This window comes from Ornithodoros turicata, unplaced genomic scaffold (assembly GCF_037126465.1).
Source record: "Ornithodoros turicata isolate Travis unplaced genomic scaffold, ASM3712646v1 Chromosome32, whole genome shotgun sequence".
Lineage (NCBI taxonomy): Eukaryota > Metazoa > Arthropoda > Arachnida > Ixodida > Argasidae > Ornithodoros > Ornithodoros turicata.
Genome location: NW_026999357.1, coordinates 1,251,348 through 1,278,013, shown reverse-complemented (window position 1 = coordinate 1,278,013; position 26,666 = coordinate 1,251,348). Strand labels below are relative to the sequence as shown.

At 46.4% G+C, this 26,666-nt stretch overlaps 1 protein-coding gene across 1 annotated transcript; it reads left to right on the top strand.

Moving 5' to 3' along the window:
* Nucleotides 1–347: 347 nt before the first annotated feature.
* Nucleotides 348–25,955, top strand: LOC135373804 (uncharacterized). The gene is made up of 9 exons (XM_064606871.1): nt 348–510; nt 839–983; nt 1,279–1,412; nt 3,250–3,409; nt 8,477–8,607; nt 9,993–10,122; nt 13,380–13,513; nt 21,901–22,021; nt 25,835–25,955. The coding sequence occupies exons 1-9, from the start codon at nt 378–380 to the stop codon at nt 25,953–25,955; spliced, it is 1,209 nt and encodes a 402-aa protein (XP_064462941.1). The 5' UTR covers nt 348–377.
* The last annotated feature ends 711 nt before the right edge of the window (nt 25,956–26,666 follow it).

Here is a 26,666-nt window from a genome sequence, read left to right as displayed (position 1 = left end):
GCGCGACGCATAATCAGGTGCTGAAGCAATCCTTTTCTAGAATCATTGGTGTTTTACGTGCGTTCTTTTGGACATCTGCCGCAAAAAGCAGCACAGCGCGACGCCCACCCAGACTTCTTGTCATTCTTTCAACAGTGATAATTACCAACGTTAATTCGTGTCGGCATAATTAATTTCCTTTAGTAAATCTCGTCTAATTTTGATCGTACCGATGCGCACTGTATGACTTATTCACTGGGGATTTACGTGTCTTTGCGTTTACATTCATTCGAAGTATTGACTACTTCTTACTCACAACGTATACGGCTTCGTGGCGCTACAGCCCAAAAGTAAATAACGGTAAACAATACAATTCGTTTGTATACATCTCTTCCAGTATGCTGATTTACGGCAAGGCTTGCATTCCCTTACGGCTCTCAGAAAAAGGATGCGATCAGTGGAATATTGCGCCTTTAAAAAAGATGTGGGGCAAGCTAATAGAGGCTGCATGTGAACCATCAGACTGGAACTGTGAGTACAACCGGGCTACAAGACTGCTAGACGCATAATCTGTCCTTCATAGAGTCTCCGTGACGTCGGTGATGAAGATATCCACATTTTAGAATCAGTGTAGTACATGACTGGTGTCAGTCCACTTCATGAAAAAAAAAAAAGAGATCGACTGGTTCAACCAAACTTCAGACGAGGAATAAACCTTTTGCTCTGAGATTCGATGAAGACAATCGATACGGCTTTGATGAATGATGACAATATTAGCAATTACACCTTTCCACTGTAGATCTAGGCCGAGGTCTGCTTTGTATCCTGTGTGTTCGCATATCATATTGTTCGTTTTCAGGCCTTCTTGAAGCAAAGTGCGACGCCCCAACAATATCCGACGCGAACACTGATTGCTACAAAACATATAACCAGGAACACGGCGTCGATACTCGAAAGCCTAGTGACCCACTTGAACCAAGTGGGGATGTGGAACTACTCTGCTGGTAAGCGCTGTTTCATGTTCAGGCCATGGTCTTAGAGCGGTGCCATCAAAAGGAAACAAAAAGTATTACCCATCGCAGGAAGTGAAGGCCACGCTAATGGAAGGTCACAATAAGCGAACAGAAAACCACTCTAATGTAAATGTAGCATCCCTAGACGGAAACCCCGATAATCTTGTTTGTTGCTTCATCTGTCGTAGGTCACCTTAAATACACCCGATCGAAGGCTATGTCAGGCTACGTTGCCCATCAGAAGGTCTCTGTCATTTAAGGGCTGTGTAAATGCTATCTTTTCCAGTATGTTAAAATACAACAAGTATTGCGTTCCGAAACTCCTAGAAGAAAAAGGGTGCCACCCCGACACTGTTCTACATTCTGGTACGGCGATAGAGACTAGAATGAAAACAACCTGTCCATCGTCCAAACCGAAGTGTGAGTATTACAGAAGGGATGGTTCCGAAAACTTTGTGATTTTACCGGCCGCCGGTGGCTCAATTGCGAGCAGTGGTTTATCCGGAATACCAAGCACGGAGGGGTGTTGAAAAAAATGGGGGGGGGGTTAGTATTATAGTTACGTCATTAGAGCTTAACATATCATTACTCACATGTGTCTAAAGCAGAAATTGCTAGGACAATCCTGTTGGGGGTACACAGGTGAAAAAGGGGGTGTCACTGACATTTGGGGGGGGGGGGTGTTTGGGCGCACTGATGTGTCGTTCTTGAATTAACCCTTCTAATTGAACGGTTCATTCGAGTGAACTGAACGAACAAGTTCACCGACGAGCAACACATTAGTTCAACAGCTCACTTCACTCGGCCTCGGAGCCCGGAACTGCCCAGAACCCCACAGCACCTCAGAAAACAATCGTCCCAGGGTTACTCTAAGGTCGTCGGATGGAAGAAGTTCGATTCGCTGCCTGTCTATGTTGTTTGTATTGCCGTCTTCGGTATTTGCACTTTTAGGTTGCGTTGTCCCGCCAGCGGACAATACAGGGTGTCTTTTTTTAGGCGATACAGATTTTTCATCAAAAAACTATAAGGGCTATAGACATGCTGTTTTCACTTCTATCATCTCTGGGGCGGCGGACGTTCTTAGCCATATGTTGCTCAACCGTCAAATCACTAATTACCTAAAATCGTTAATTAAATTTTTAATTATAAAAACTACAAAGTTGCCCCAATGAGAACACCTGTTCCTTTCGGTGACCTGATATCGTAGCCGTTTTCGGAACAAAAATCCGTCCGGTAGATCGTCCGCAAAAAATCGTGAAGGAACAGCATTTTTCTTAATTTTCTTTATTGCGCATCTTCCGAGACGCGTCTTTCCTTCACTCCGAATGTGAGATGGTGAAGGAGCCTCATGCGTCGAAGATGCCGCCACAGTGCCGCCCCGTGTGTCGAAGAAGAGTTTTAACTTGCGGAAACAAAACAAAAACACATGTATAGGGCGACGCTGTCGCAACTGCCCTTATCTTGGGCTGCATTTTCTGTTAATCTTTTTCCAGGACGCAAGAGGCGGCAGTGTGCTCTTTCCCCCTCTCGCATTGGGGGTGAAAGAAAGACGGGTCTCCGAAGGTGCGCCATGAACAAAATAAAGAAAAATATGGTGTTCCTTCACGATTTTTTTGCGGACGATCCACCTAACGAATTTTTGTTCTGAAAACTGCCTCGATATCAGGCAACCGAAAGGAACATATGTTCTCATTGGGATAACTTCGAATCTCTTATAATTAGAAAGTTAATTAACGATTTTTAGGTAATTAATCATTTGCCGGTCGAGCAACATTTGGCCAAGAACGTCCGCTGGCCCAAAGATGATAGAAGTGAAAACAGCATGTCTATAGCCCTTATAGTTTTTAATGAAAAATCTGTATCGCATAGAAAAAAGACACCTTGTATATACAGGTCGCGTACCAATATGCTCTACATCTGAAGTAGAAAGATTGAGGACTAATGTACACCTGGTTGAGATTAAAAGGACGAAAACAGGACAATATTGGAGGGGGAGGTGCGAGACGGACGTTGAACGCAGCGTTTTCTTCTGACAAGAAATATTCTCCTATTGGTCTGAGATTGGCGAAAGCTACTACTAAACGTTTTTGAGGGATTCTCAAATAAATTTCGAATATCCGATGAGGAGAGTTAAAGGAAGACGGAGAGGGCCACTGACATTTGGGACAGAGTACAATCCTATGGAGTACAATCTCTTCTAAATCCTTGACGCATGTTTGTTGGGGCGCTCTGCTTATACCACATCTTTCGTTTTCAGGCGTCCCTCCACCACAGTGCAATGATAAAACCTTATCAGACGCCAGGCTCATTTGCGAGCAAAGATATAAAGAAGCACACGAACCAACAGGCCCGAAACGTCGTGCAGACCTACAACCTAGAGATCTGAGCCGGGAAGAGATGCACAAAGAACATTGCTGGTAAGCGCTTTTCCGCGTCCAAGCGGCCGTTCAAGTCGCGCTGCGACAGCATGGTAATGAATGTGGATGAAAACTGTGTTCATCCAGTTCTACCCCTGGCTACAGGAAATATTCCTCATGTATTTCTCGTGCGTTGCACTATACTACGTGATTGAATGGACGAGTAACTGAGAAACACCGGAGACAATGGGAAGCTTGACTGTGACTGAGCTTTCGGTCCTTGCACTTCCCGAGGCAGAATAATGAGAGGTACCACACCCGAGACAGGGACGAGACAGAAACACACTGACACAAAAAAGTTCTCATACACAGTAAAGTTCAATACATGACAAAACCCTATAGATTCATAAACTTCCGAAGCGGGGAAGACGAAGAACAGAGGGATTGCTTACGTAATTAGAGGTATGGTCGTCGCTGTAGTTTCCCCGAGGATTGTCTGCCAAGTGGTATTTTCTTTGTACAAAACACTAGTTTTAGAGAGAAGGGGTTTACAATTGTTACATTCACGGAGATGCAGAATAAGTTCACTAGGCTTCTTCCAGTGTAAAACTGCTGTTTACGGACACGATCATTCATTCAGTCCACTCTGGACTTCATAACCCGAAAAACGCTTAAACGGGGTACAATAGACATCGAACTAGTTGCAACAGACGCAGTTTGCGCTGATTTGCAGCACTACCTCCGTAGGCAACTCATCTGCTAGATGACAATACAGTTGCAGCACAGACATGAAAAAACCGAAGAAAATCCAACTTAACTCAACTTAAAAGCATCGCAGAACACAATCCTGATGTCCAAATGTAGAAGGATAGAAAATCCAATCTACCTCTAAGGAAGTATAAGTGGAATGCCTCGAGGAGGAGGAGGAGGAGGAGTGTCGTTGGGAGGAACCCGGGAGGTCTGCCTGCCTGATTAGGCGGCATGTTTCTCGGGAAGGGAAAGGTGGTGGAGAGGAGGAGAGGAAAGGGTGAAGTGGAAGACCGAGCGGAATCCGCTCGGGGGGAGGATAGCTGCGTCCATGGGCCGACTTCAGGGGAACTGTGCACATTGAACTGGCCTATTACACATCTGAGGGAAACCCAGGAAAAACCCCAGACGGCACAGCCGGCCCGCGGATTCGAACCGCGGACCTCCCAGTCTCCGAGCGCACGCGTTACCGCTGCGCCACCGGAGCTGGTGGGGAATGCCTCATGACGGGGCCTACGATATTTCCAAGAGATAATCATCTTGTGGGCACCGTCCGCGTATTTCGAAACCCTGGCCGATACAGAAGAGCGGCGGCAGCGGCGGCAGAAAACCCCGAAAACCCGATGCGTTTGCTGTACAGACGCCGACGGCGGCTATTTGTAAGTTTGTACGCATCGCCCACAGGGCAGGGCGGAGGGTGGTGAAATGTGCTGAAGAACAAGGTTAGGTTGGAACACGCACGTAATTTTGAAGTTCTTTACTACGTGTTTGGATTACAAGCAAGGGTGGGTCAAGTTTGACTACCCCTTGGACTGTAGATGAGACGGAACGTTACGAAGTTATAGTTAAAACCAGACAGACATTCGGAGAATGTGTTACGCCATATAAAGCAAGAGGGCAACAACTGTTAATGAATTTGAACGTTCGGAAACTGTCACACAAGGAACAGTATGTCCTGTCACACTGTTAATGTCAATGTCGTCCTTTCCCTGTCTGATTTAGTATGTTCCTCGAACCACATTCGAAGCACATCAAATGAGTCTCTTGCGTCAAAACAGTTGTCATTTAGGAGACTCCACTAATAATTCATATGCTGTGAGTAAACAAGGTGCGTAGAATTGATCCACTGTACTGAACTGTCAATACGCTGTGTCACGCTATGTATTGCTGTAGAGTGTGTAATGCCAAGGCTTAGACGTACACTGGAGGCAGGAACACAAACATGCTATCTGTATTTTAGTGCAAAAGTGAAGACCATTGAAAACCAATCGAAACTGGCAAATTAATTCTGTATGTCTTAGGCTGGGTTGCATTAGTGCAGATTAGATCTTCGTAAACTTGAGAGTGCGGTGCCATGGACTGTGCAGACAATGGCTCATTTCTTTAAACATTTAAATTTTACTTGGGACACTTTTGGAACGTCTGTTTTACGTATTGGAACTCTGAACCTTCAGTGACAAATATTTAAAAACTAGACTATGTTGGCAACGGGTGATTTTTTCAAGTTATCAGTTGGTTTCATTTTACACATTTTTTGTACAGAGAAGTGTCCAAAGCTAACTTACTCAGCTCACTTGATGTATCTATCGCATGTTCATTTGTCTGTCACACAAACAAAGGTAACAAACGATAAGACAGCATTCACACAGGCCAACTTTCTGCACCAACTGCACATTCATGACCGACTCAAATTGGAGGGAATCTGTCACCGAACGAAACCTTCAGAAATTGGTTGTGCATTGGCAAATCAGCGAGAGGAGCATTGTCACATGACTTGCCCTCACTTCCAATGGTGGTGGCACGCACCACAATTTTATTTGTGTTATAGTGCCATAATACTATTATTAGCATAATGTAAAACCCCAGACTAGGGAACACGAAGTCTGTCCTTTCGTGTTCCCTAGTCTCGGGGTTTTACATTATGCATCATCTTCACCAGCTCGCTTGCTTCCTAGCCATTTTTTCACTATAATTAGATTGCATTGGTTACAAATTGTGCAGGTGTCTGTGAAAAACAATAGTTGTTAGGTCAAAGCCACAGAAGCATCCTTGTTGGCATTCCTTAAGAGAATGTTGTTCTCTTGGTGAAATAAGATGATGCGAGATTGTTTGTCTGCGGAGCTGCCTAGTATACGTAGATGGCACCGCCTCTAAGTTGGCCTGTTGGTCGGTGTGAACACTGCTTAAGGAGCAGCCACAAGGCATGCTTTGGAATCCTTCTCTACCTGACTTGTAGACAGCAAGGGTGATGATGTCATTCCGCAGATGAGACAGCACGAGTGCTGTGCACCAGTTCAGTAGAGAAGGATAATGAAAAGCAAAGTGTATCTTCCATCTGACCCTTAATTTCTGCCCCCTATGTGTGAACCACGTGGATGAGGACAAAACTGACAGCAGCCAAAGAGCTTCAAAAGCTTCATGCAAGAAATACATAAACAGAATTCAACTAATAACTCGAAAAAGTCACTGAGTGTCAATGCAGTTCGTTCTCAGAATATTTTTTGCTGAAGGTCCTGGCCCGCTTGCACGAAACGTCTGCTAGGATGCTAACCTTGAGGTATTTCCTTTAACACAGCTCTCGCAGTACATTTAGCTTATAGGAAAAATTATGTCAGTGTGATGACCGCTCCCGGTAGGAACGACAGCACACGAGATAGGGGTACCTTTGGGGTAGTTTGTGGAAGAAACGAGGCCAACACCAGTAAATAATGGGCACACAATTTAATCTAACACAAGAAATCTGTACACAGGCTGCCGGCTCACCACAATTGGACGTTGTCCTTGGGGCACAATCTGTGACGGCACAGTGTTGATGGACGCTGTCGAGCTGCTTCTTGAGAGGTTGCACAGTCTGAAGTCCGTTTCGGGCCTTGCGACACCAGTTGTTCCGGGTTCCCCGTCCGAGCGATGACTTCTTGCTTCAGGCGGTTCTGTGACGAGTCTTGGTCGTCCGCCCTGACTTCTCCTTCTCCCTGGTTATGGAGCTGCTCCCCCTTTATGGACTCTCCAGTCGCCATTCCCACTCGCATCCCTCGCTTAGGGAAAAGCCGGCAAAGTAATGAAACGGCTTCCTGGAATCGGCGGTTTCGTGTGAAGTCGTGATCGCCTTCCCTCTTCCCATCTGTCGCTTCAGTTTACGTGCCCAGCTAGCCTCTGCAGGCCACGGCTGTTCCCTGCTTTGGGAAACGTCGGGAAAACAGGGAAATTGCTAAAAAGAGAGCTTTCTCCGCACTATATCTTCGTGCTAGCCGTTGGTTCGTCAACAGTTGACTTGGCTCTGGGTGGGGGCGTTCAAAGAATGTCGTGCTGTCCATTCATTTAAACGGCCGCTGTCACTCCTGGGGTGCTCATACACACCCAAAGAAGATGCTAGTAGTAATATACGACTGGCCTGCTCGATGGGCACATCTGGGGAGCCCATTTAGTGATTCTAGGAACCTCGCTTCCTGGGAACATCACATTGTGATGACCACTCCCGGTAGGAACGACAGCACATGAGATAGGGGTACCTTTGGGGTAGTTTGTGGAAGAAACGAGGCCAACACCAGTAAATAATGGGCACACAATTTAATCTTAACACAAGAGATCTGTGCACAGGCTGCCGGCTCACCACAATTGGACGTTGTCTTTGGGGCACAATCTGTGACGGCACAGTGTTGATGGACGCTGTCGAGCTGCTTGTTGAGAGGTTGCACAGTCTGAAGTCCGTTTCGGGCCTCTCGACACCAGTTGTTCCGGGTTCCCCGTCCGAGCGATGACTTCTTGCTCCAGGCGGTTCTATGACAAGTCTTGGTCGTCCGGACTGTTGAGAGGACGTCGAGCACTGCATCCGTGGAAATGCGGTGGCGACGAAAGCCTGCCATTTCGTGAGGGAATTCACCTTGCTTTTCGAGCCACCAGTCGAGATGACGCAAAACAATTCTCTCCGTAATTTTAACCACACAGCTTGTCGGGCTCACTGGGCAGGGCATTTGGGGACAGGGCATTTGGGGTTTTGCCTGATTTCAGGAACAACAAACAACGCCTCCTTCCATGTAGTTGGTAGGGCTCCCTGTTACAAAGATGTGTTCTAAACATGAAGGAGCGCTCGGCGTGCCCAGACGTCAAGGTTTCCCTGTGCGTCGTAAGTGATGTTGTCTGGTCCCGCTGAAGTATGACGATTTACGTTTGATGTAGCCAGCGGCTTCAATGCAAAAAAAAAGAAAGAAAAAAGAGAACGAGAGACAAAGAGAGAGAGAAACTGTTTTTCTCTCCTGCGAAGCGCGCACATTGCTGTCTACTCTATGAGATGCAATCAACCGCGACGTGACAATTTATTAGCCCTCAGTATGTTAAGAATAATCTCTGATTTATGTAATATTTACATGCTACCTTTTCCAGTGTAATGGAATACAGCAGGGATTGCGTTCTGGGATATCTAAAAGAACACGGATGCAGTGATCCAGATTTTCTTGAGATTTTTCTCGAGAATATACGGACCGAATGTGGAGCATCCAAGTGGAACTGTACAGGTAAGCGAGATTATGGAAAGCGACGTACTGTAACAAGCAGACAGGACCTAGCGAAGAGGCCACAGTAATTTTGTTCTCTGCGCGACGTAAAACGTTTGAGACAGGGCGCAACCAGGGCACACGCGACTCAAAGCAGCCTAAGTTTCATTTTCACGAAGCAACTCACACGATATAAACGTGACTGGTAAGCAAAAGAGTAGGAAAAGGGACGAAAAGTGCCAACCAACGTGAGACAGAAAGGAATCATGTCAAGCCAAAGTACAGAAGGCGGATTAGTCGAGTGTGCTCTCTCCCACGTTGTTGCCCTATTGCGACCACTGATTTCCGTCGTGACGATCCGCCAGTCAAGGAAAGGAAATATTACATCATGAGGTGTCCATCATGAGGACCAACCAGTTGATAAGATTCTGAGTCACACGCGACTGTGTTGGGTTCCGATATACACTATAACCTTACCAATGGTCTGCTAAAATTGCCTATTAGCTCCAAATTCGTTTCGTTTTACGAATTTGCCAACCATCAAAAACAACATAGTAACTGCCATTCTGATGCCTCGAAGTAGATTTTATTGGCAACATTTTAACCCAATCTTGACAGCATGAGGTATGACACTTAATGATAGCACTGGAAAAAATGTGGTCTCGTTCCCGATCGCGATTACAGCTACCCTTGGGGTAATGAGGAAATCTTAATTGAACAGAATTATTCGTTAGTTTAACGCAAGGATTTTCATCACTCAATATTCGCCCAGTGTCCCAAGGGTGACTGTTATCGCGCTGGGAACTGGGACCGAATTTTCTCCTGTGTTACTATTAAGTTTGACTGGAGCTTTACATGAACCGCGCCAGACGCAACTACAGAAGGCCGTCATGCGCCTCGTTGAGAAACACAGGTGTCGCTCGCCATTTTATTCACTTCCTGTTAAGGTCACTTAGAGCCAAAGTGTCGGCATGCCCGCACTACGTATGCTTACGGTATATTCGCACGATTCCTGGCTTTTTATACGTCATACTTGGATCACAAAATTTGGCATGGAACCACGAACAGGCAACGCGAAAAGCCTAATGAAGATGTTTAAGGTATATAGGTAGGCATATCGCTTCCACCGCGAATATGATGATTTGCAGCTAATCCACTTACCGCTCATCCCGTGTTTGTTCGAAATGTAGTAGAGGGCGATGCAGTGAACTTGCTTCTTTTGCGAAGTATAAAGGGGAAAACGAACCTTACTCAATCAAAAGCATTTCGTTCCCAGCGCTGTATCGAGTGTGCGCAACGACTCAATGGGCAAAAATACTATTTTTTACGCAAATGCAAAGCACTGCCTTTTATTTCGAAGCGTATACGAATGCATCTCGATATAATATTTCGCTCCATTGCACCAGAGTGCAAAAGAGAAGATATGGTTGAGAGATTTTCTGAGGCCGACGCTGAGTGCGATGCGAGGTACAGACAAGAACATGGTCTCACTACCGGAAAACCCACAGATTTGGTTCCCGATACGACCAGATGTTGGTAAGTGTTACCTCCTAGTGAAATAAGGGCTCCGAAGCACCATTATCATACGGAGGGCGCTTTCGAAGGCAAGCTGTTATGTGCAGAGCTCTAGTGCTAATCGCTTGATTCGCGTAGCAGCACACAAAGCGACTGTGAAATGGCACAGGGCAAAACTGCATGGGAACGGTGGGAGAGCGAGAGAGGGTTGCAATAACAGGATGCGGGTTTGCGCACGGTTTCCTTTGCATTTTAGCCCCACAACCCAAGCAGCACAACATTGGAGAGTCAAATATTGGACCAATATTGGCAATGTTGGCTCAAAGTTGAATCAAGGGTGAATCAATGTTGGTCCAATATTTGGGCCAAGATGTTGTGCTGCTTGCAAAGAGGGCAGCTCGCGTGGCCGTGTGGTTAACGTGCTGTCTAGGTCACGCCGAGACCGGGTTTGAATACCGGTGCTGGTGGTGCTGCCTGAGGTCTCGTCTGCCATTGGTCATCACCCCTTGACGGTCGCGCCTTCTTCACGTAACAACAAATGACTGGCAAAGACAAAGTAATCGAGGTCGCACAGTTTGACGAGAATAAGGTCATTGGGGTGTTTGCTGGGTTCTCTTCGGACGCTGTGAGACGTATGTCGACATACATACTGCCCAGGACGCAAATTCCCCGGCACGGCAGCCAGCATGTGTATGTTCCTGTTTGCTGCTATATACGGTGTTGCTCGAATGAACGAACGCGACACCGCTGTGTTCGCACAATTCTTTCCCAAGCTGTACCGCTGAAGGGTGAACACCACCCGTCTTGGTACCGATAAACAGTGTTGTACGTAGCGCCGTTACTAGTAGCGGCGGGTACCGTATCTGTTACTTTTTTCGGTAGCGGAGTAGAGATCGCGCTACTTTTTTAAACTGGTAACTAAAGAAAAACCGTTACAAATTTGCGGTGGCGCAATCTTTGAGCGCTGCCGCTACTTTCCGAGGTGGGGTTCGCGACAACTCGTTTTCGACCTATCGATGAAAGATGAAAGTCGCTGAAAAGGTTAGTCTGCTGTAGGACTTGAACCCACATCTTCTGAATTACCGGTCCAGGGCTCTACCAATTGAGCGAAGCTAACACGCCTCCCCACCGACTTTCGGGGAGCGTCATCTGCAGGGACAAACCAGCCACACTCTCTCACTCATCCTCCTTTCACTCTTACGTTTGTGCTCACTCATACACACATTCATACGACGGGATCAACGCAAGCGGCAATCATCAAGCGATCATTTCTCTCATGTTCGACCTATCATTAAGCCTCCACTGTGCCTGCCTTCGAACAAGCTGCCCGATATCACAACTCATTCTGCGAAGACCGGGCAAATAGCCGAAAGGAGGGCACATAGGCCGTTATCTTGCAAAGAGACTGTCATCCACGTGTTCCCTATGTGGGATTAACCTTCTTGAAGATTTGTTGTATTGTGGGAGTTTTCTTCAAACTGACGTCACTCCTACTGCATTCTGGAACCGTCCTCGCTGACATTCACATGACAGTCAGACAGTCATGACATTCCACATGACATTGCACCACGTACGCTTAGGTGCTTGACCGTTGCCATTTCTTGTACGCTGCAATGGAGGGACCATGGCCTGCTACCAACCATCCAACCAAAACAGTAGACGTGATGTTTAGATGTCTACTATGCGCCTTGGTGGGAAAGCTTTATCTGTGCGTCAAGGAAGTCAACGTCCAATTTGAAAATGCACAATATATGTTTACTAGCTTCTCGTTCCGGGCAATCTGAGTTCTTTTTGTGACAAAGCTGTTGAACCTTTTATCGGTAGACTCGCTTCGTGCTTTATTTGCTTTAGAGGTAGAGGAAAGTATATGCAGGATATCGAGTAGGCTTTAGTAAATCTGTAAAAAACTGTTTTCCAAATTTTAGCCTTCAGGCGACCTACGTGTAACACCCATTGGACGTCGATTTATTATTTTGGTTTGAGATATTATTTTATTTTATTATGTATTATTTTAAGACGTTTGAAGTACGCCATCAACGATACTGTTTGTTTCTTTCCTCAAAAGTACATATGAAGTATCGCGTTACTTTTTACAGGTAACGGTAGCGCAACTTTTAGGTGCGTGTAACGAGATCGGGATTTCGTTTTTCGTGTAACGGGCACAACACTGCCGATAAATGAAGAGGCGAAGTAAAGTGGCCGCAGTGGAAGAGGTTTCTTTTCTTTCGTTTTGTCCCGGTCATATTTCTGAGAATATAACGAGATATTACGAGATTTCTGGGATATAACAAGAATTTGAACACCCTCGTTATCCAGGCACGTCTCGCGTATGTGTTAGTCTGTGTGCTTCGAGCCACTTTAAAGCTGAACCAATTTCGCAAACTGGACAGTAGGGACTGTACGATTGAAGCAACAAATATACTGCAGTAACAAGAATATTAAGGGGATAAAGACGAAAACAAATTATTCGACGACAACGGTGCAACAGAGCAAGTTCCTGGATAAGCTGGTGCTCTGGCAGGTGACGATATCGGATTATTGAAAGAATGCACTATATTCATGCATTTTCATACAAACTATGCCGTAGCGTTCACACATGCGCTTTTATGCAGCATAGTACCCTTCTAATCAGTTCTGAACCTGGTAAAAAAAATGTCCCATCGCCTATTTTCATCCCCCAAATGCGGAACGAAGACATGCATGTGCATGCAAGTCCACGTATTGCTATCTCAACGAAGGCTTCTGAGGGGTGTCTGGCATGATGTTCTGCATGAGGGGTGTTTTGCGTGGGTAGTTCTGCCGGACTACCTGAATCTTTGAACAATACCTGCGTTGCGCCTGTTCTTCGTCTTTAGGAAGAGGCATAATTATTTTTGTAACGTGATGCAACGTAGATGAGATAGGTGAATTTGAATTGAATTGAACGGACCAAGGCGGCTCTCGCGCGATACACATCAAGGCTCTAAAACAGAGCTCATCGCGAGGTCCCTTGCCAGGCCTCTTGTCATTCTTCCAACAGCGATAAATGTTAATGTTAAATCACGCCCGTATAACGAATTTGGTTGGTATATTTTGTATACTTTTGACCGTACCGATCTGCAGTGCGTGACTTATGCACTGGGGATTTACGTATCTTTGCATTTACGTTCATTGGTGAAACACGTTGCAGTTGTGTTGTGTGCGTATCGTGTATATATTGCCCCCCCCCCCGTCTATGACTTGATCGCGCTACAACCACAAGTAAATAATTGAATTCGTGTTTCGACAATCTCTTCCAGTATGTTGCTTTACGGCAAGGACTGCGTTCCCCTTCGACTCGTAGAAAAAGGATGCGATGCTTGGATTCTCGCAAGTTCCGAAGAAATGTGGAGCAAGCGAATATTGGCTGCATGTGACCCATCGACCTCGAAGTGTGAGTACCGCAGTAGCAGGACTGCTGGATGCGTAATTTGTCCTCCGTAGCGTCTTCGTGACATCCGTGATAAAGACGTCCACATTTTTGGGTTCGCTCTAATACAGGACTGGTGTCAGTTCACATCAACACAATACTTCGCGAACAAAAAAAAAAAAAAAAAAAATCGAGTGCTTCAACCGAATTTCGAACAAGGAAGTTGTCTTATATATGCCGAAGGAAAGGGGTACGAGCGACGGCGGAGTTCAAAAGGTCCCAAGTACATTAGAGTTTAGAAATGCTCAACGTAGCCATAGCAGCACTGCACAGCTGTTTCGGGCTTATTGGGTGGTCGTCAGCCATACGCAGGCATGTGACGTTTGAGCGAGTGGCGCCGAAAGGTCAAGTGACACGCGATGTCCTCCCGCCGTGTCAGCGACTCACCACCGAAAGCCCAGTGCGAAGCCAGTACTTTACTGCGGTACTTTACCAGCACCTTACTGGCCTTGGGCTTCCCTTAACTCTTGGAAGCCCCATGAGGCCACTTAATACGACCAGCTGTCATTTTCCACTTGTACAGTAGATGGCGGAGCTTCCGCCGTAACGTAGACTTAATATAAATTTTCCATAGTGCTTATATACAGGGTGTTTGCTCTAACGTGTCCAGAAATTATATTTAGAGCGAGCGATAAAAGACGCAAATGGTGCCTTTCTGCTACGTGAGTAAGAGACAGGTACTGCTTCTCTAGTAGTTTCTTAGTCAAGTAGCCGAAAAGTAGCACTCGTTTCTTGAATAGAACTCCTGGACACGTTAGAGAAGACACAATGTGTAGAAATATATACAGTGTGGTCCACCAAGCATGACAGAAATTAACAGTAAAAACGTCGGCCCTGGAGGGACATGCGGTCAAGGGATTTTTTTTCTGCCAATGACTTTTGCCGTAAATTGGTAACATTTTTACTTCATTTCAACTGATTGAAACTTAATTTCTTGAATTGATCTTCGAAATTTCCCGAGGCAACGTAATGTTTTATTTGCGTAAATTGGTTCCCCGTGGTTACGTTTACTCAGTATAGCAGTTAATACCACTCGTAATGCTATGGCAATTACCGAAATAAATTTGCCGAAATTCCGTGGAAATGAGTCTTACACCCTAAACCAGGTAACGCATATGTAACGGTTAAGTACCGCTTGGCCAAGAGGTACATTTTTTTTTAATGTACCTTTTAAATTTAAGAGGTAGATGCGCCATCGCATGCGGTACATGAAACGGATAGCGCGCAGCGATCTAGGCCTACCCGTCGGGGAGGTTCCCCCTTCTTCGCTATGTTAACAGCCCCAGAAATCTACGCTGTACGATAAATATCACAAAGAAATACCTTTGAACAATCTGTTGGTCCATCTGTTGGTTCGATCGATATTCGAAAATTACATCAATTTCCGGGGTGATGCTTGTCCATCTCGAGCGTGCATTGTCATGACTCATGATGCACAAACGCCGAACACACGGGGCACAACGTATATGGATGAACGCTGACCACTGCATCTCTCCTTCACTATTATCTGTGGTCACGCTTCTTTATCTTTTTCACACCTTTGGATTGCTGTTCTTCCCAAACTTCAGTTTCTTCCGCAGAAACTAACACCAACCACAGAAGATGATTGACTCACCCATTTACGACATCGCCTGGACGTAACCTAGGAGAAAATACAACGTAAAAAAATCAAACAACCGAAATAGCTTACCTGGAAAACATGCCTACTTGCCTGTGTAATCCAGGTGTAATGTGCAATATAGGCTTCTCTAATTCACGCATCAACGTTCGTGTATGAAGCGCAAAGTTCGTTGTCTCCGTCAATCACTCGTTGTGTCCAGCCTGCGGGTGATCAGGACCATTGAGAATCAGAGCGAAGATGTACGAAAATGCGTCGTGCGGACGAATACCGACTATGCGACCTCATAGGTATAATACGGACCTTAAATGACTCCAATCTTGAAAGCGTCGAACGAGTTTCTTCAAAGACCGAGCAGACTCGTCCTCGCTCCCCGACGTTTCAAAACAAACTGATTTGCCAGCGGTTGCAAGAAACGCATTCTTCCCTAACGTGCGATCCCTCCCTTAGTTTTCTTCAGTACTCTCTGACTTCTTCTGGATCTATGCAAAATCAATGTGGACGACTTCGAAGGGCACTGAAGAGTGTAATTACATCGGGTTGTGGCTAAAATTTCGCTTTTGCGAGTTGACATATATGACAAGATCGGACGTATTAGGTTACATATGCCATCATTCCATGCCAAGTAAAGCGCTGCTTAATTTTTGCATATGTACGGGAGAATCCGTCGCCACAATGGGGAGTGTCGTGATAAAGCGAAATAATCGTGGCGTGTAGCGACGGTGGAACCAAGTACTTGCCGTCTTTGAAGCTCAAGTCTTGCGATGTGTTGAAGACTGTGAGATGGTCAACATTGTGGTTGTGCGATAGCCCTGAGAGCGCGTCCCTATTCTGGAGAAGTCATCCAGGACGATGTATGACTTCACAGTCATAATGCTGGAGCTCTAATATCCACCTCTCTATCCGGTTTTTCGATCGTGCTGTCTGAAGTAGATGCGTAAGGGAATCACTATCTGTGACAAGGTGAAACCTTCTCCCATCCAGTTAAGGTTGAAAGTACTTCAAGGCCACAAGGATTGCAAGTGTTTCCTTTTCAGTCGCAGAATAGTTGAGTTTAGCTTTAGTAAAGGTGTAGGAGTACTATCCTATGACATGCAATTGTTGGTGAGTAGATGCGGTACAGTTACGGTGATAGAGTATAGCAGCAGTTCCATAGTATGACGCGTCAGTATGTACCTGTAAGGGAAGTTTAAAGTTTGGCAGCGTAAGGACTGGATCGGAGGAAATGTCAGAAACCAACTGCTTGTACGCAGCTTCGCATTCTGCTATCCCTACAAAAGGTACGTGTTTCTGTGTTAGAAGAGTCAGACGCTTTGTTTTCCTAGCGTAGTCTTTGATGAAACCCCGAAAGTGTCCAGCCAGACCGAGGAAAACACGAAGCGAGTGCAAATTGTGTGGCTTGGCAAGCTGAGTTATCCGTGCTACGGACTCTGCTTTTGTTGTCTTTGTGTAGCCATCAAATACGCGCCCTAAGAAGGTAACTTGTAACATGAACTTGTAACTCAACCCTCACTTGACCTGCATGTTTGAAAAAGTCACTTTTCTTAAAGTTGACTTTAAGTGAGGCTCTGCAAAGTGCCTACCTCACTTGTGTCAGATGATGTCCTCCCGGCTCACGACGTGTCCCCACGCCAGCTCTCTGTTCGTTCCGGCTTGTCCAACCGCGACTACGAGCTCGTGCGTGGTAACGACGTCCTCCATGGGCAGAGGTGCACGAGACAGCGCATCTGCCACCTTGTTAGAGGTCCCCTTCCGATATTCGACCGACAGGTCGTACCGTGGCAACGTCCGACTCCAACGAGTAAGTCTTCGGGCGGGATATTTCAATCTACTCAGCCAGGCGAGTGCCTGATGGTCAGTCTAGATTGTAGATTTCGCAGCATCCGGATACATGTTGAACTTATTCAGTGCGAACATGATAGCTAGACTCTTTTTCTCCGTCACGGTGTAGTTTCGTTCAGGCGACGTCAGCGTGCGGCTTGCAAATGCCACAGGCCGAAGTTCACCTTCGCGCTGTTGTAACAACACCGCACCCAGTCCATAATCGCTCGCGTCTGTCTGCACTACAAATGGGCGATTAAGATCTGGGAGATACTGACAAGTGATCTGCGCTATCGCTTCCGCCAGAGCGGAGAAATCATTATCTTGTGCTTGCCCCCATGACCAGCGCCCACCTTTCCACAATAGCCAAGTTAATGGCTCAGTTATCTCCGAACACTTTGGTATGAATTGTCTATAAAATCCACTCATAGCAAGGAAGCGCTGCAAGCTCTTAACATCCTGCGAGCAAGGGTAGTCTAGGATAGCCTTCAGCTTGTCCTCGTCCGGCCTTACCGTGCCGGACTCCACCGTAAACCTGAGCGGGTCGATTGGGTTAGTGACCAACTGCATCTTTCGAGGATTGACCGTCAACCCAGCGGCTTGCATGCGTCCCAGCACCACTTTCAGATGAAGGTGTTCCTGGAATGAACGTGAGAAAATTACTACGTCATTCATATAGGCCATGAGCGAAGTTGTACTTCGCACCGCCGAGAACCTCGTCCATCATTCGCTGAAAACTAGCCGGGGAATTTGGCAGTCCAAACGGAAGCCGGACGAGCTCAAACAGTCCCCTATGACAGGTAAATCCTGTCTTTTCGACATCAGGTACTATCATCAGGTACTATCGGTATCTGCAGGAATCTTTGACTGCAGTCCGAGATTGTTAACACACGGGCTGATCCCATCGTGTACATGATCGAGCCTATAGAGGCTCACCTCGTTCAACCGACGGTAGTATACGCACAACCTTGCGGTTCCATCTTTCTTCGGAGCCAGTACCAGCTGAAAGGCCCATGGGCTGCGGGGGTTCTCACAGCACCCGTCTCGATCATCTCGTTAAGCGCAGCATCGAGCAACTTGCGCTTGTGAACGCTAAGCGGCCGAGGATTTCATCTCCAAGGCCTTGCGTCGCCGGTGTCTATGACGTGTTCCAAGTAATCGGTCAAACCAGGTTTTTCAGTAAACATCCATGATGATGGTAGCAATGCTTTCTCCAGCATTTCCCGTTGCCCCGAGGTAGCTGGAAATCCTCACAGGCCCTCATCCAAGGCAGCAGTTGCAACTATAGGCTTTCGGTATTCTGTTCCGTGATGCACCAACGTGCAGTGATGGTCCAGCGAGGCGAGGTACTCCAGCGGCCTGCTGTTTTGGTTCATCGCTGTTGCCAGTCGGTTCCCGGTTTCGCCATGGCCAGTCACCCTGGACCAGGGGTCGTCCACTCCAGTAATGGATAGAAGGTACAGCTCCATGGGCATGCTGGTATCCTCCGAGATGTAGTTCCAGAATGAGTCCCCTATGGATAATGAAGTCGCGCCCCAGGATCATTGCTCCAGCCACTCCATGGAGGTAAACAGAGCGTCGAAGTAAGGCGTATCGCGCCACCGGCAGGTAAACCGCATCACAGGCGAGTCTTAGGCGATTTCTGGTCGTCCGTACCGAGATGTTCCGCCCTCGACACCAATCGTGGATTGGCGTCGCCGATCAGGGAAACAGCTGCTCCGGTGTCCACCAAACCTGCAGCGTTTTTGCCCTGAACGCGCACCACGATGTCATCTTGCAATCGGCAAGCTGGACCGAGGTCACTGTATTATCAGAAAAGACAGCACGGTTCGAAGTAACCTGCCTCTTATCGCTGTTCGCTCCGGTAGAGACGTGAATGCGTGTCACCTCCTCTTTTTCCTCTACGAGACGGTTCGTTCCCCCATACAGTTCCTGAATCGCCCGAACGTTTTCCAAAAGGCTCTCATCACTATGCTGCGTTCGGGCTGCAAGCTCTTCGCGCATACGCATCACATAGTTTAGGGGGAGGAACTCGTCCCGAAACTGCTGCTTCAATATGCTCAGAGAGAAATGGAGGCTGGGACCTACGCCACAAAGCCGCTGAGCTTAACAGTGCTGCGGCTCAAATATTGGTTCAATACTGGACCCATATGGGCTGCCAAGATTACCAATATTGGACCAATATGGGGAGCGCAACCAGGCTCTATATTGGACCAATATTTCTGTGATAACGCCAACGGGGAGTCCGTGTAATAATAAAGCTTTATCCGTAATAAAGGTTTAACATTCACAACTGATACTATTTCTCTCTTTCCCCCTTTTTGATTTTTCATTTCTGCAAATCTCATTGATCCAAGTTGCCATAGATTTACAAAAAAAACAACAACACTGCATGGCCGCAAAAACGAAGAACGGGTGCTACGCCCGTCTTGCTGAAGGACACGGGCAGACCCACGGAATTGCCAGTGCCAGACATCCCTCAGAAGCCTTCATTGGGATCGCAACGGTCTATAAACAAAAAAATTTCCAACCCGCTCCGAGAGTACAAAGGAGCGAAACACTTTCCTGACGGTGACGGACATACGCCAGAGGAATTCACATTGCTTGCATTAACTTGAAAGCACCTAACTTTACAGGAGCCATCCCTTGCTATCAAACATTGTGTTTTTTACTTGACCTGCCGCAATTCCTCTATCATTTGAGTAATTACAGACATTTAAGGGGAGGGGGCGTATGAAACGTCCGATCCTACTGTCGCGCATGCGCATTAGCTGTAGGACGCGTGATTTCGCTCAAACGGCCACGCTCGCTCTCAGTCAGTTCGACCTAGTGGCATCGGCATCGCGAATCAAGGTGGCGGCTGCTTCCAGTATGTGGAAAGTTGAGTTGTCGAGTTCTAGTGAATGTTACAATGGGATTGCTAGAGAGTGTTGATTGTTTCGGATTGCTGATTGTCGATTGTATCATCTGCTGGAAGTTGCTGGATGTAACGATGTATTGAATTGGGCATTCCACACGCTTCAACGTCCAATCTTGCCATGCTGCTTGGTGTGCTTATTTGACGGGAACAAATCAGCACGGGGAATCCCCGGGGGAATGGTACGGCAGGTCGAAAACACCAGTGTTGGGCGCCAATTTTGTGGGATCCGCGGCCCACAAACCCGTGGTGATTTCGAATACGACCCGCCGTAACCCCGAAGAAGACGCACACAACAACTACAGAACGACGAACCAGGTTTATTTTCTTGCATGAGACATAAACTTCCGCCACCAACTGAGCCCCAACAGTGCGCTCCTTATCACTTAAGTAGCTCCTTAGCAGGCCGTAATGCGCACGGGTGAGCACACGTTTGCTCCCAGCCTGATTTTCTTATTGCGCCGGTGCTATCAACGGGTTTCACGGCGACATGACACCTCCCACACCACATATTAAGTGAATTAATGGATGTTAATGTTAATTGAGGATTAGTCGTTCAGCAGTTACATCCGCTGTCATGCAAGATGTCTTGTGTTCTGAAGTTGGAGTTATATTACAAAAATGTGAATGATAAAGAAAGCCCATATACTGCATCCTCATTGTAAACACCATACTTTAATGGGGGATTATTAAATGAATATATTCTGCGCCCCGCCGCTTTACACTAGAAATGCTGTCCGCATTATTCGCTGGTGATTCCACACGCGATTTTTTTAATTCTTTAGTATGCATCCATGTCAGCAGGTCAAGCGCAAATTTACGCGCGCAGGTCGAACGCTCTGTCATATAGAAAGTGGCGAATATGCTCTCTAGCGGAATTTTGTTCCTACTTCGATACATGATTTCGCTGGCTGTAGGTGTCCCCAATTACTGTACTTGGTATGATTTTTTTTTTCACATTTTAATGCCTCTTTCATTTTATGTATCACTCATACAGGTATCCGCTGAAACAGGCAAGCGCTTGGAATATTTCGAAAAAAAAGGGATTTTACGCGCCCGTTTCTCGAAAAGGCCCCTTTATATCTGAGTCATGTTTCGCCAGGACACTTCTGAAAGGAGGAAAAGTTTTACACTGAGAAAAACTAAACGGAAGTCTAAGATAACGTAACAACCCAACCACAGAAGGTTAATTTACCAGTATAGATGCACAGAGCTTCGTTTTCTTCGTCTGAGCAAACTACAAGAGATGGTTGTGCTGGAAGCACGGTCATGGTTAATATTTGCATGGTTAATATTTGGTAAACGTGCTCGAAAGCCATACAATACCCACCTGTTGCGTACCGGCACTTTCATGACTGATCGGCGGATGCCAAATGTGCACGGATGCCCCGAGTGAGTTCGGTGAGAGTTACACGATGTCAACTGCGCGTTCATACTGCCCAGCAGTCTAGACATTGGCCTTTGACAACGCCACGCCGTAGCAATCTGTCAGTCATGGACAATCCCCCCGAAAACCATCGCGAAAACCAGAGAGCGGCGTCCGCCTGACTCTAGCCACAATCAAGCCGCCGACGGTTGCACGCAAAGTGATGCAATCTGCAGCACTGGCACGCTTTCGAATTTGGCAACATTGCCAAGCACCACGCTTCTATCCGGCACATACTTTCGCGAGGCACTCAACAAACAAAACAAATAAAAGCATCCACTTTTGTTTGTCAACACATGCATGGAACTTATTTTATTTGTCTCGTTACTCCGTTATTTTTGTTTATTGTTGTTGCTAACGTTTCGGTGGCACTGCGGATAAGGCTGGTAGGCAATTAAACAGAGCAGCAAAAAATATCCGCGCTTTTATCCGTCGCCGGTTTTTACCGCTGATATATCTATGTGGGACAAGTCAAGCTACTAACAGGGGATATTCCCTAGGCAAGTTATAAAAGGGGGACTCTGAATTGCTTTATGAGTACCCAAATATGTCGTCTTATTCGTTTTCAGGCTTGCAGTGCAATCAAAAAACTATATCCGATGCCGAAGATGTGTGCTTAAGGAAGTACGAACAGGAACATGGCATTATTTCTAGAGGCCTGAGGTCCGGCAATGACAAACGACTGTGCTGGTAAGCTCTTTGTCGAGTACATGCGGCGGTTTCACAGCGGCATCGTGATAAATAAGAAAATGCGTAAACAATGTTGCGGAAGGCTTCGCGGAAGGCAGGGCAGAGGCGCTGTTGTTTTAGGTTCTGACGTTCTCAGCCAAGTTAACATCTTTATCCAGCGTCAGCCCCTTTTCCAGTACCAATCTGGCACGAACGCGTTGGTCTCGCAGACTCACAATGAATGCTGTGAGCAAGGAGCAAGCACGAACATCCGTCTCAGTTTCACATGTACAGTGAGCGATGATGGCCGAAAGGCGTTGCACGAAATCCTTTACTGATTCCGTACCGCCTTGCTTTGTCGTGAAAAGCTTGAGGCGTTCAAACTGTTTTTGGGAGTATCATGACCAGCAAGTCTGCTGGTCAGCCCTGAAATATGCCGTGGTCAAAACTTCGTGAGGCAGAACAAGGTTGCACAAATGTTTGGAAACCTCTTGAGTCGGAGACGTTATTAGCAGGCTGCATTTGTCCGCGTCTTCGGTGAACCTAGCCACGGGAACAGCTCCTTCAAACCATACTGGGTACATATTCCACTTTTCGTTCGAGGGATCGAACACTCCTGAGCTGCAAAACCTCCGAGTGCTATCTTCTACAGCCACTCTTACCACTCAGTTACTGCAGGTGGAGTCGCCATTCTGGTCGCCAGTTGAGGTGACCCAAGACGTGCCAGTAGCAAGAAGAATAAGGTATTTAAAGAAACAGAGCAGCCAGATAGAGATGAACGGAAGGAGCCGCTTCGGAGGAAAATGAAAAGCCAAAAGAGAACTACGTGCACGCACGCAGCTCTTCTTCATACGAGGAGAACAGAATGCATAGCGTTCTCTGCAAAACGGTAGTGAAGGAACACCTGCAGGAAGGGTGCCTGAGGAACACCCTAAGGAAAGGGAGTCCAGGGAACACCTTTAGCAAGGGAGCAAAAAATCATATGTGTGACGGTCGTGAATACCCCCAAGGGAGTTTCCCATACTCCATTTTCTTTCTTCCCACGGAGTATAGCACTCGTAGCGCTGAGGACCTAATTGCCATGACATGTTCGCGGAAATGGAGTGTGGCGTCGAAAGTTACACACAGATCACAAATAATGTCCACACGGCATATCTCATCAATGCATGAGTTAGTAGTGGCAAAAAAATAGTGGCATTGTTTTTACGAGCGAACGAAACTACCTTAGTTTTAGCGCTGTTGGTTTTAAGATGATTGTGAGAGAACCAAGAAATTATATTCGACACGTCCTCATGTGGCAATGCACAATTAGAGCTTGCGCGCACAGCGGTAGGGAGAAGGAAACAGGGAGTCAATGACGGGGAGAGTTTTTTTTTTTGCGCGCGATTTTCCCAGGACCACCGTGTTTCTCTGTTTAATTTCGTTTATTACATAACCGCAGTCAACTTCTTCCTCGGGTTCCTGGGAAGAGAGTTGTCGTGAAGGGTGGTGGTGGGACGACGCGAGTCCGGTCCGCGGAGAGAGAGCCAGGCCAGTCCAGGTCGCAGCGGAACAAGTTTATTTACATCTATATACAGCAAGACGACTTCCGACAAGAAAGTCCGAAAAAGATCAGATCACAAGACCCCTACACATGGGCGACGGGCCTTTTTGTTCAAAATCAGGGTGCCGCCCACATATTGCACAAACAAAATCAAACATGTAAATTTCTCACTTCTCAGCCACATGATTGGTCCGTTACCGAAGGTCTCCAAAATGCTCCAATCCTGAAGCGAGCAAATTACAAAGGATACTTCCCAGAATTAGATAATTGTCACAAATAAAGAATGTTACAAATCCCAAACCCATTAGTGGCTCAAAACGAAATGTATACAAACACATAAAGGGGCTCGCAGGAAACGAGTCCCCTACATATGGCATGTTTCTCGAGTCCCCGAAGGGAGACGCATGTCACAATGTCCATTCATACACGGATAATCTGCATCTATTCACGGAGCAGTGTATCAATGAAAGTGACTTTAAACAAAACGCACTGGAAAGAAATAGGCGACCGAGTAAACAGGGTTCTGGCAAACAAAATAAAAAACAGCAGAGGGGTGTTCTCGATGATCATAGAAACTTAACAACCGCTTTTTTGGAACACAGAACAAGCATCGGAATCAAGGCTGATTTTCGAGTTGGGACGATGCCAAACATGCAGGTCCACGCGTACACATTCGACAGTGTGTGCGTGCGTGTTTTCCAGACCCATAAATTTCTAAAGAAGGTCCTCTCTCGCGCAAAGTGTCAACTGATCGAGAAAAATTCCCCTTTCCAAGGCATGCTCCTCAATCACGTACAACAGTTTGCCTATTTTGTGTTATTATCGGGGAAAGAGCTCAGTCTTGCTAAATAATTGCCTTGGCGGAACGAAGTACGTCCACCAAACAACAATTTTTTGATAGGAGAATAGTTCACGGTTTTAATGGTACCAGCCTTCGAACAGTAGGGTACCTACCCCACTGAACACAAAAATTTTGTTCTACTGAAACCACACCAGTAGGCCCGGCAACCTGGCAGCACCCGAGGTAACCTAACATCATACGTTGACCAGAATAAGTATTACAATTGAACGACTATTTTTGTGTGTGTGACGTACGGTCATTTGTGAATTACGATGCTTACGCTTTTCTTTCGTTTTGAGTGTTTCACCGTTGTCCCCAGTGTCCTGCGGAAGTGCTGTGCATGTATATTTTTTCATCCGCTAGTTTTCGGCCCGTGGGACAGGACCGTATCATATGTACGAACATATTTTTCGTTACGTATAACAATAGGTTATCTACTGTAACTTTTCCGCATTTATTGTCATAGGAAGCTGCAGTATTATTCCCGTGAATACACTGTTCTTGGGCCAAGACACATGGGTTAAGCATAACCGCACGATTCCTCCCCCCCCCCCCCTGCTTTCTCCATTTTTACAGAGATCTTGCAAAAACCAGTGGAGCATTATTTAGTTTGGATATGCTCAAACATTATGGCATTTTCTGTGGTAACCTACCGTTTTGGAAGGTAAACGAGTCTGCACAGCGAAACCGATACTCTCCGCGTCCCCGTCAGAGTCAGGCATAAGCCATTGTTCGAGTCATTTCGCAGGTATTTGATGACACTTAGCCGAGCCTACAGAGTGGTCATTTAGATGTGATTAAAGGTTACCGAGCTACAAAGTTTTACGTTTCACACCAGAAGTATATTTTATTGATGAAGGACGGACTCCGACCGAAAGCTTGTATTTTAGTAAATACATTATTTAGTGTTTCAATTTCTTTAAAATACTTATCATATTCTATCAAAATACTTCACTTTTCGAAAACGCCGCCTCTGTATTGTGACACACTCCTTTGTGACACTCATGAAAATGTTGCCATGCTGCCTTATTTTGTGAATATAAATCTTTGAAGGTACCACTACCTTATTTATTTCTGAAACCTTCCAGAAAGTGTTTACCTGGCAACAATAGGAATTCGCACAGCAGATGTCACATTAACATATTTTGCCTCCGCCCATTATCCTCAGTGTTTGTGGAAGCACTCACTGGTCGCTGATCTTCCATTTTTGTGCTTAATGTTTACGACTTCACCACTGATCACACAATTGGCGAACACTACGTATATGAGAGTCGAAGATCATGTCATGGTCACCATGGACGTGCTTGCTACATACAATGAATGGCCGGATTATTATTGCCACAGAAATAAGAAAAAAAATACATGATGATGGCAGATTTACGCCTTCTTCCATTGTTTCTAAAATGCGAACGTAAAAGTTAAAACTTTGTACCCCGGCAGTTGCTCGCAGGTCGGCAGAACCGGCGGCGGCGGCGCGCCGTTTCAAGCGACCGGACGATGGCGGCGAGCACAAGTTTACCGTGGCGGCTCGGCGCACATCAGGGGGGTCGGACTCGCTCAAAAAAGTGTGACCACAACGGGAGCTGCCATCCGTTGGTCATGGAAGGCGTTGCCTTCCATTGGCTTCTTCATTCCGCTAAACTTGACGTGCTCGTTTGCCTAAATTCATCACTTGCTATCTAAATTCGGCGTACTGTGTGCGTATCTCATATGTATTCGTTAAACAAATAAGCAGTGAATATTTTCCCACTACAACACTTGCTTGTGTGCTGCCGTTCGTTCGTCACTTTAATATCACGAAACTCGACAGACCAGAGCACGGAATGGCGGGTGGTTTGGTTTTTGCAATTTCCGGTTCCCGTTGGTTTGCAGAGCAGCATGAAAATGGCGGTTTACTGTGTGTCATGCTGTGTGCATTCATCTTTGGAATTCTGTTGCCTTCGGAAATACATGCCTACATTCGTTACGATGGTTACCGATTTATTGATCTCGCTCGCAAAGCATACAAACACCACTTCAATACGTCATAGGCGGTAAACGTCTTCATCCGTGTCGGTGGAAAGCAAAGGATTGGCGGTGTCGCAGGTAATCTCATAGATAATATATGATTCACGTTTGATATGGCAACGTTCACCTTGTGATTCCGATAGCACTACTCAATTCTGCATGTATCCCGAAGCTTCGTGCGTACTCAACGCAATTACACGGCTGGCCTCGCTTCCAACGGTGGACGCCGTTGCCTCCGTCGGCGCGTTCCGCCGTGTTTCGTCCGACGTGACTGC